The sequence below is a fragment of the Platalea leucorodia genome, assembly GCF_965183815.1.
Source record: "Platalea leucorodia genome assembly, chromosome: 4".
Classification (NCBI taxonomy): domain Eukaryota; kingdom Metazoa; phylum Chordata; class Aves; order Pelecaniformes; family Threskiornithidae; genus Platalea; species Platalea leucorodia.
Window position 1 is genome coordinate 53,988,923 of NC_138826.1, and position 11,138 is coordinate 54,000,060.

The following is an 11,138-nucleotide window of genomic DNA, read 5'->3' on the forward strand; positions in this document are numbered from 1 at the left end:
CTATCATTCTAGTGGCTATTTTTCCTCGTCTCTTTGTATTCGTTACACCTTCAATATTATCACACCTCTATCAAATGGTTGTCTCTTGTCTTAGTGTGTACGTACTCTACAGTAGGGGTGTTTTGTTCTGTTCTACTAGCACTGAAACAGGAGGATCTTGGTTCACAACTGCTGTTCATAAGCATCAGTAATACCAAAAAAAAAATATCTGTGAAGATACTTGATACTGTGGAGCTGCGGAGACATCAACTGACTCTAATCACTGGTCTCTCCAGGAATTGCAGGTATGTCCTGCAGAATCGATGCAAGGCAACACAGAAGTATGCTTCAGAAACAATGAACCAATCTTGACTTTGAAAACATGGGATGAGTAAGGTAAGTATTAATACACACTGTATCTGAGATGGTGTATATTTGTTCACATACTTTGAAGTAGTTCAAAGAGTGGAGTAGTTTATTATTTTATTTGTTTGAGTCAAAATTCTAGTAATACTCCCCGTATGGGTTAAGAACATCTTTAATAAGAGTTCCACAGGTTATTAAGACCTTGCTAAAAACAATCAACAAATTTGACAGCAGCATTGCCTCACCAAGAAGGAAAAGAAAGTCAGCCAGCCACACTGGCCATCAGTTAGGACAACAGAATCTTCAGAAACAGAAGATACTGTTAACTGAAAAAATAAACATAATTAATACCAAAAATCATATACAACATTGTCTTAAGCAAGTCACTTCTTTAAATGGTGAATATTTTTAAGAGCAGCAATAACCACTACAGCCTACATGTTTAATACCTGACATGAGTGAAATAAGTCTTTGTCTAGCCTCATTCGATGCCCTTGGTGTACGAATTCGGTCTATCCACTGGTATTCTGGGTCTTCGTTAACTACAAGTTCTTCTACAAATCCATGAATTATTACTGCTCTGTAACACTTAGGAATAGATGTAGCTGTTAAAACAAAAAAAAAAAAATAGAAGATGTAAGGCATGAGTCTATGAGTCAAGAATTCCAACAAAAATGTACAATTACATGTAAAGAGTGATGTGAACAATTCCAGAAAGTAATCCACATGATTTTTTCTTAAAACGTGGACATACTCTAAGCAGTTTTGTTCTGGGAGACTCTGGAACACTGATAAGATAACTGTCCAGTGCATCAGTTACAACATGTACCATTATGAAACCTTTTCACTTTGTGCCTCTTTAACAGGATATGCACCCAAAGTAGCACAACATGCGCATGCACATGCACTGAAAGGCAACTTAGGAAAGATAATGGGGGGGGATCAGTTACTTACATTGTTTTGAAATATGAACAGTAAAAATTTATTTAAAAAAAGAAAACTAAACACTTTTCCGCATTTGCTACTGGCTTCAATGTAATCTCCACTGGGCTTATGCAATGAGCTGGTGGAAGAAGGGAAACTGACAAAATAGGTAAAGAAAGAAAGGGGGGGGTGGAGTTTTCTGTTCAAATAAACTTTTTTCCTCTACTTACTGCAAAAAAACTTGACTCCACAGGATGACTGCCTAAATCGGTTTAAATCATTGAAGAGATCTACTTTCACCACCACATTGATCTCCCCACGTATACCTATCAATAAAAACCATGAAAAATTAGAAGCTGTATCAGAAACAAATACAAAACTAGGCCTACTAATTATTCCCTGTTATTAGTAATTAAGGCACTTTCTATTACCAATGAGTTAGTTTTTCTGCAAAGAATGTACTATAACCCTGCGACAACCGCTCGGTTCAACTGGCAGTTAGTTCATGTGTCAATTCTACCCTGGCCAGAGGAGCAGAAAGACATTTCCTTGCCTCTCAGGTCTGGTGCAGAGATGCCCTCTCAGAGGAAGGTTCTAGTTCTGCCCAGCCTTTGAGGCTGAAGCTATGCAAGCAACAGTCCTCAAATACTTGCTGCACCGAACAGGACTTTAGAAGAAAGATGGAATTGGGAAAAATGAAGCCATCAGCCTCCTAATACTGCAGTGGCCTCCGCTGCAGTGAGCAAGTGCTCTCTCTGCTCCTTTGCCCTGTACCATCAAGGCAGGAAGCGTATAAAATCAGTTTCTAAGTACCATGACTGTCCCAAGATATCCTTAGCACAAAGGTCAGAAGTACTAACTTTTGAGTATAGATGCCTTGAAACTGGAGTCCTGTCCACATCAAAAAGCTCTGACCAACACCAAAAAGCTTTTACATTTTCTCCCTGAAAGGGTTTCAAAATCACAGTAAAGCCACCCTCTGAAGTTCAATCCAATGAGAAAATTTATTGTTCTTCCTAGAACCATAAAGTGGCACAGTAAATGTTCGTAAAATACTTTGATTATGAAAAGAAATATATTAAAAATAAGGTATTGCAGACTTTTTAGATAAAGCTTAATTTTTGGCCACAATTAAACCTTATTAATAATCGCATATTTCCTCAACACACAGCCATTCCTTTTTGATTTTTCTGCTTTTCTATTCTGAGCTTTTTCTTCTTTTTCCCCACCCAGTAACAAAATCATTCCACATATTATGTGAATATGACATATTGAGGACTAAACTTCTTTATGAGTCTGATCTCTGGTGTCTTCAGAAGCCTTTATCACATAAATATATGACACTTAAACAAAAGCGTTAGGTTCATAGATTGACATTACTGCAATAAAGTCACCTAGATCTATCTTCCAAAACACCAATAGGAAGAAGCCTTCAGTTACTACAACAAGAAGTGCATCAGGTTCATGTATTTTCACAAATAATCATGTTAAGGTGCAAAAAAATTTTTTTAATAGAAATTCATAAACATTTTTTTTTTTTTTAAGGAAGCCTCAATTACTGTTTGCCAAGGATCAAGATAACTAGAATCCACTGCTATGAGCATGAAAATATAAGAATTCTAATTTTACTTAAATAGAAAAAAAGCTGTGAAATACTAACAGATCTAGAAAAATACAGAGAAATCTAATTCTCTCTGACATACAAGTTGTACACATCCTGAGATAAGCATTCACCTAATTTAACTTCAAAAGAAAATGTATGATAGGAAAATGTGAATAGAATAATAGGATAAGTAAGAAAAATACATGCAATATTTCTCAAAAAAACCCTCTTCAATATAACTGTTTTAAATGTAAAAAATACTCTGCATCAGCTATGATGATCATCCAATAACTACCATTAATTATTTCCCAACAATGATTTATAATTAGCTTCTAACATAGTTAGGTCATTTAATTCACACTGGAAAATGAACAAGGGTGGTAATCACGACGACATAGATGTTCTGCAATACGGTATTCAAGAAGCAAGCTAACTGCTGTAAACTGACCTTGACTTTCTGGGACAAAAGCTGTGTTTCATTAAAATCAAAGGCAAAAATACGATTAACTTCATTTTCATAACCTCAAGGTATTCTGATGAAATCTACCTAGCACTGAGAGTATTTTCTGCAGGGAAAAGGAATTTCATCCTGTACTTTATGTTGAAGATAGGACACATCCTGTCCCTGCATCTCAAGCGAAGTTCATCCAACATCCCAGGAAGGAACACCCCAAGTGACTTCAGCAAAAGTATATTCTTTTAGTAAACACATGGTAATTGGAAAAGTATGTTTGGCTCTTTTTTTTTAATCTGAATTTTGCAGTAACTATTTTAAATACCATATGAAGATTTCTTCCACTTGTCACAAGTTCTATGAAAGGCGTTCTGCCAAGCACTAGTCTGAACTACTATGCCAGAAATTTTCTCATGCCAGAAATAAGGAAAAAAGTGCCAGAAAAGTAGCTTTCCAGCTCCCAAGGCTAAAATTTTTACAAATTTCTGAAGACAGCTTACAGAAGTGAAGATTGTAAGCAGCAGATTACATCTCAAACAACATTTTTTTACTTTTAAATTAGCAATTCTTACCATGAATGGTATCATAAATAGGAAACCATCCTGAAATAACTGTAGCTGCTTCACTGTAGAGCAAAGGATCAATATCTATGTACACTTTGCCAATGGCATCATTAGCACTGTAGGTATCATGATCAAGAACTGTGATTTGGAGAGGCTCATCTTGTAGCTCTTCATCATCTACCTAGAAACAAATATTAACATGGAATCTCAGTATTTAAAAAAACCACAGGGAAACACTGCTGAAAAACAAATGCAAAAAAGAGGAGAGTTAGTTATGTACAGTGACCTGACACACATAAATCTGTAATTTCAATTTCCTGTATCTAAACAATGCATTCACTTGTTTTGATTTTACCCTTCACAGACTGGTGAGATCCTAGAGCGAGAGTTATCACTAGGAGAAGAACACAGCAACTACACATTTCAAAATGCCACATAATTTGTTTTAAGTCACATTCCCTAGACTGTCTACCCATCTCCACAATACATACTTTTCATTAAAAAAAGAAAACTTAAGATAAAGCATCTCAGAGGACTATTATACTCTGAAGTTATGATTATTGGCGCTCTCACCCTTCCAAACTGGCCAGTGCCTTAAAAGAAAACATTTTATACAACTCGTAAAAATTCAGTAATTTCAGACACGCACTTTCCTAAATAAATGCAATAATCCATCTGCAGATACCTCGACCATTTTTTAGGACGTACAAAGATAGACACCCTACAACTTTTTGTCTTGAACGTCACAAACCAAGAATCAGGTTTGCTAAACGCAATGGGATGACTCATGTAAGCGTTTGCAGAATTATAACATGTAGTCTTGCAAAAAGATCAAACTACACACACACAATGTCTTAAGCAGTTAAATGTTTTTCCACTCCTTGAAATGTGGAATTCTCTTCCCGCCCCCCTCAATGTTGCTGTTTGGCTCTTTCCCAAATCCATTTTTCCACGCAAAAAGACAGAATTTTTAGGCTCCTATTATTGTCAAAAAAACTCTTTCTCTGTGAACAGAACCTCCACACAGATCAGCTCCCCCAAAAAAACAACCCCAGGAACTGAAAGATAAGAAAAGAAAACTGAATTTCAATACCACGGTACTACTTTCTTAATCAACATGGATTGCTGACTAAGGGATGCTCTTAATCAATCATTCCATGTTGATTAATAATCTGCCTAACCTTACTATTTTATATTTGCTCTGAAATACGTCTAACATTACCAGCTTTTACATCACTCATTACACGTACATATATACAACCATGTTTATACTGCAATATTATCTTAGAACACTATAAATGAAACAGTATTATATATTAAAGTGTTTTAACAATTAATTTATTCTAAATATCATTACATTGTCTTAAGTAATAAAAAAAGCAGTAGCCAAACAAAAAAATAAAAAAAATACGTGAATACTTGTTGAGGGCATAATGTCAAAGGACATCAACAAATCAGATCCTGGCAAGCAACAAGCAATTACAGGAGAATGGTGAGTGCCCTCATTATTATATAAGGAAATGGGAAAAGAAAGTGTCCAATAATTGTTGTCCAAGCTCTTTATTTTGTAATTTTCTCATAGGAATTCTCCATTTTCTTCTTTGTCAAGCATGTTATTTTTGCAACCCAGAGTAACATTTCAAATCCCAATTAACTTTCCTTACTCAAAATTACCGCTTTAAAAAAAAAAAAACACAAGCATACCCATACTGATATCTGAAAGCCTAATCCATAATTTCCCCCCCCACCTTTTACCTCTGTCTTGTCTTTTTTATTATTACCCAGAATAACATTTGAGTTGGATCCAATCTGGCAAGCTTTTATCTTTACAAACAGTCCTAAAAAGCCAATGAGACATCAAACAAGGTCTGACTGTAGATAGGTTTGCTGAAAAGGCTTCGTGTGTATTTAAACAGAAATACACTTCACTCCTCAAAACTAATTTTCTGCCTGAAATGAAATTATTTCATAAAGGGCATCTAAACCAGAGTGTCTATATAGATACAGGCCAACTCTTAAAAAAATACTTACTTCAAATTTGAACCACTCAGAATTCCACTGAGGATTAAGCGATTTGGGATACACATCTGTCTTAAACGTTGTATTTCCAAATTTTACCTAAAAATACAAGTATTCCATTATTAATAATAAATATTAACAAATAAATTTAGAAACTCATTAAATCTAGACATGCAAATAATTTCAAATACGTATTTCAACAATATCAACAAATCCTTTTCAGCGAGAGTGGCTTTTTTAATTGATTCACATGTATCAGTAAGTAGCTTTCCACATATCAGACGACTTCCAATAAATCTCTCTCTTTCCCACTATTAACATCGTTTCTTTTCTTCCTCAATCACTTGAGAGGTAAAAATATTGCTTATATTGGCTATTCAAAATCACTTGGTACACTCTTTTGCCTTCTGTTTAGAAATACTGTGAGCAAAAGTATTCTATCTAAATATTGATAGTTTATGTCCTATTACTGTTCTCTCTAGGGATTCTAAATCAGTTTTATTGACAATTTATAAAAAAAATATAGAAATAAAACGGTAACATCGGTAAATTTATTTCTTAAATTTAAGAAATCTCCCCAAATACACACCAGAAAATAACTGAAACCATCTCCATTAACTGCAATCTTGATATGCTGGACACACGTCAGTAAATTCAGAGCAGCAAGGGGTAAGCACCTTACCAGTTTCTACTCCTTTCTTAAAATATAGAAAATTCCAGAAAGCATATAGACAAAAAGGTCAGAGGGACTCCATATCTACATACATATCTCTCTATATACATCCCTGTAACCTCCAGTTACTGAAGATTAAATATTCTCCATACTTCTGTTGATTAATGCACCTTCAACCACATAACAGCCTATTTCAGGAATCTCCATTTGGACTCCATAGGAGTCTATTTCAGGATGACCCCTTTTTTTTTTTTTTTTTTTAAAGTGAAACTGAATTTCTGTGATGCACCATAGATCAAGAAACCATGCTGCACAATACAAGAGCCTTTATTTCACTGCAGCTTTCAATCCAAACCATTTACAAACACTTGTAATTCTCTCAATGTTGCCCCTCAAAATAATCAGTACTTCAACTCATACCAGCTATCTGATGCTACTTACAAATACCCAAAGTTATGTTTTTTAATTCGTTCAAGATTCTTAAGAAAATAATGAGTGGGCTGATACAAAAGAAATGCTGCAGTCAAAGACAGTAATGGAATTTGAAAGCCTTTTTCTTTTTAAAAGTCTAAATGCATTTCAGAGACTAAGTTTAGGCTTAGCTTTTGAAAACTGTATAGTAATTTTTTAAACACTTTTGCTCAAGAAAGTATTAAATAAACACTTTACACATTTCAGTAATATGGTGATTATTTTGCATAGGTGCATACCCGAACTCTGAAGAGATTCTGCACTTGCTTAAGTACACCCAGTTAATTTAAAAAGCCAAAAGCACTGCAGAACTGGACTATGAGTTCATACTGAGCTTTGTATATATAACCGTACCTCAGTCAACAGAACTCTGCACAGCATTTGTGACCAAAGAAACAAATTAAAAAAAAAAAATGGTGGGGCCCTCTATTTGATTCAGTGAACAGTAATGCTTTTCAAAAAGAAGTTACCTCAAAATAAGCTTTAAAGTTAAAAGCCAGAGTGGTATGAAAACACAGGACTAAGCAATCTTAGTGTAAAAAATAATCTAGCTATCAAAAGGTGGATGCAGCCTAGGCACACACAGAAAACTAACAGCATTGCCACTTAGAATGTGTGTTCATCACACAAAGCAGTATAACAAAGTGATACTAACGCTAGTTTTAACGGAGCTGCCAAGATGCAACAGCCCAGAGCTCCACCCAACCTATTTTTACATGTTATCTAGGGAGTAAATTAGTTCCCTTGGAGCCCCAGGCAGCTGTAACTGAACTTCTCCAGTAGTCAAGCTAGTTCATTAAAGCTAGTAGAGATCATCAAGCACTACGCTGCTGTCCACTGTACAAATTTAGAAGCACGGTTACAGAAGAAATTGTGCTAATTTGCTCCAGATCACACATGCTGGCAAAGTCCAAGTTATGCATAACATGAGCATAGGTAAGAGCTCTAAAGTCTTTTCTCATTTTCTGTTCTAATTCTAGATTTAACTAGAAAATTTAACAAGGAAGTTAAAGGCTAGTGTATCAACTAGTACCTTAACATTACTTCAGCTTTTCATTTTTATTTAATTGAAAATGTTTTGTAAAGACTTTCTGCAACTTTATACTGAAAAATAAAACTATATTTTCAAGCTCAATTTATTTTGACACAAATCTCACCTGCTGCCTTGCCTACTTCATATGTGGAAAGGGTAGTTCCCAGTCTTTCTAAGGAACAGTCCTAAAAGCAAGGCCCCATCGTATTTCTTGAGCCTTATTTGTGCCAAGACATTCATGAAACTGCACATTAGCCCAGCTAAGCTAATTGATGTTTCTGAAAAATTTTGTTTTCCTTTTTTCCTAAGCTAGTCTTTAAACAGATGAACTTCCAAATCTATTTTGCTACACAGCTACTCAGACAGTGGGGCTAGCACAGACAGAGCAGTATTGGGAACAAGTGACGGAGAGGAGAGCTGTTTCTCCTCAAGGCAGCATAAAGACAGGCCAAATGAAACTCATCAGAGAACTGTTTCCTATTCCTGTTTTCCCTGTCTCCTGGTAGCACGCATCAAGTTGTTGTAGGCTGCCTATTAATCGAATTTAAAATTACAAGAGAGATGTTTATAAACTAAAAACTGATGAAACATCCGAAACTGACTGATGAAACATCTGAAACCAAATGCTAAGATATTAAATTATTGTCATTCATGTAATAAAATAGAACTGTGTACTATTTCAGCTCCATTGAAAAGCACATGAGAAATAGATTTTCACTTTATTACCAACTTACTGTCCCACTAAGCAATGCACTTAGTGTCTAATGTCAATCAAATTTTTAAGCACTAAACCAAATCAGGACTTGCATACCAAAATCTATTTTCATATTACTATTATCAGACTTTTCAATTTATACAGTTCTAGAAAGGCATTCTGTCTTCCTACCTTAATTCCAGTATTGTGCCAACCTCAATTACTCTCTGTGGTACAAGTAAGCATTTACATAGCATTCCATTTTTAAACACCTCTTTGCTTTTTCTGAGAGTATGATTTCTGAATCTATGGAACGTTTCTGAAACGTTCCAAGTTATTCATATTGGAAATAATGAATCATAAAACGGAAGGATCACGTCAACTTATTTTATAACCCCTTCCTGAGAAACGTCTTATATGTTGCCTGTTAACTATACGATGGTAAGGAAGGTTGAGGTTAGATACTTTTGGTGCAATAAAGTAATTTAAACATGCAAACAACATTAAATATTTGTCCAATGAAAATCCTCTTTGAAAATATTTTAGTGTTTCAAATACTTTAAATAGAAAATCGAATATCGGCCTTAAAAGTACAGCCCGTAGAACCACTCTGCACTTCATATATTCAGAGATACAAATGACTTAAACACACTTTTACTACTTCTCCATCCTGCTTACAACGCATCTATTGAATCCTGAAATGGATTCCATTCGGCTGCGATATCAACAAGGGCCATTCATTAACAACCTTCAGCCAACAGAGGCTGAAACAGAGCAGGGTATTTCTAAAATGCCACTCAAATTCTACGTGGCTGTCAGCTGAAAATCACACCCACGGGTAAACCAGAAACTGCTTTTAAAACACCCCTGCGGACGCGGGCTCAGGCTGCTCCTCGCCATTTCTGCAGCCCCTCCGCGGGGCACGCTCGCCCCCCAGGCCCCGGCCGGGGCCGGCCCGCCCTCCCCGCGCAGAGGGGCGCAACCGCCCGAACAGCTCCGGGCCGAACCCGGAGGCACGACGCGTCCCAGGGCGGGAGTGCTGAGGGGAGCCGCGGCCGGCAGGGTCCCGGGCAGCCCCCTTCGCCGCAGCCTACCTGCCGCCGGCGGCACCTGTCGCCGCGCCGCGGCCGCGGGAGCCGCGCCCGCCCCCGGGGGCGCCGCGGCGGGGCCCGGCAGGTGCGCGGGCCCGAGGCGTCAGCCGGCGGGGCCGCCCTCCTCCCCCCGGCCGCCCCGCTGCTCGGCGCCCCTCCCGCAAACCTCCACAAAGGCGTCGGTCAGGTCGCTGGCGCGGTCCATCACCGGCAAATGGCGCCCCGCCACGATTTTGACCTTCAGCTTCCCCGGCATCTTCCGCCGCCGCCTCCCCCCGGCTGCAGGGAGAAAACAACAGCGCGTGTCCCATGGAGCGGCACGGCGCGGCACGGGGGCGGGGGGGAGGGGGAGCGGGCGCGCATGCGCCACGGCGAGCAACGGCCTGCGGCTGCCCGCCCATGCCCGGCGCCGCTGCCCGGACCCAGCGCCGCAACGGCCGCGGGGCAGGCGCGCCGTGACGCAACCCGGTGGGGAGGGAACGGCGGCCGGGCGCATGCGCTACTTACTGGGTCACAGCTGCAAGCAGCCGACAAAGCGGGCGCGGGCAGCCGGCAGCGCGCAGCGTTCCGTCCCTTTCTCCTCCTCCCGCCGGCGGCGGCGGCAAGGCCCCGGGGCGCCCAGCCGGCCCCCGCCGGTACCGCTCGGCCCCCGCGCCAAGATGGCGCCGCGGGCACGGAGACCCCACTGGAAGTCGAACGCCGACTCCTCGATGGTTTCCGCGCTAGCGATGCGGCGGTGCTTCCAAGAGAAGTCAGGGTGCTTGAGCACCGAGTCATCGATGCTGGGGGCCGCGGGCGGCCCGGGGGGGGCGCCGGGCCGGGCCGGGCCGGGGCCGCCTCCAGCCCCTTCGCAGCCGGGCCGGGGCCGCGCCGCGCCTCGTGCCCCATCTCGCCTTGCGTCTGCGGCTCTGCGGAGGCCCGGTCCCGGGGGCTGCGGCCCGCTGAGACAGCCCTGCCAGCGGCTCCGAGCGCTCGGCCTGCGTCCTTCCCCGTGGAAGGAGGCGATCCGCTCTCGGGCTTGGGGGCCCGGTGGGAGAGTCCTTTAAAGGGCTTAAACCAAACCCCGTGGGTTTTTTAGTTTTGTTTTGTTTTTTTCTTAATCAAATACAAATATTTGCAGTATTTGAGGGATTATGACTAGATTAAATGGAATTTAGTTATCAGAAATAGGATTTGATATGGTTCTTGTACCCAGGTTTTGACTTTTTGATGCCTGAAAAGCTCTTTGTTGAGGAAATAGTGCTGTGGAAGCCTGGGGGAAGCAAAGG

The 11,138-nt window shown here is 40.1% G+C and overlaps 1 protein-coding gene across 13 annotated transcripts in view; it reads right to left on the reverse strand.

Moving 5' to 3' along the window:
- Positions 1-10,231, reverse strand: part of C2CD5 (C2 calcium dependent domain containing 5) — a 76,826-nt gene extending 66,595 nt beyond the window's left edge. For 6 of the 13 annotated variants that reach the window (XR_014227959.1, XM_082309947.1, XM_082309943.1 and 3 more), the window contains exons 1-5: positions 10,037-10,229; positions 5,921-6,007; positions 3,899-4,070; positions 1,500-1,595; positions 795-950 (exon numbers count right to left, since the gene is read on the reverse strand). Coding sequence is in view for 12 of the 13 variants with exons in the window: in XM_082309947.1 (XP_082166073.1) it covers positions 795-950; positions 1,500-1,595; positions 3,899-4,070; positions 5,921-6,007; positions 10,037-10,126 (601 nt within the window). In the remaining variant the exon portion in view is untranslated. Of the gene's footprint in view, positions 1-794; positions 951-1,499; positions 1,596-3,898; positions 4,071-5,920; positions 6,008-10,036 lie in introns of all 13 variants that reach the window. The other 7 variants (XM_082309948.1, XM_082309946.1, XM_082309944.1 and 4 more) reach the window with 5 other exon arrangements.
- Positions 10,232-11,138: the final 907 nt, after the last annotated feature.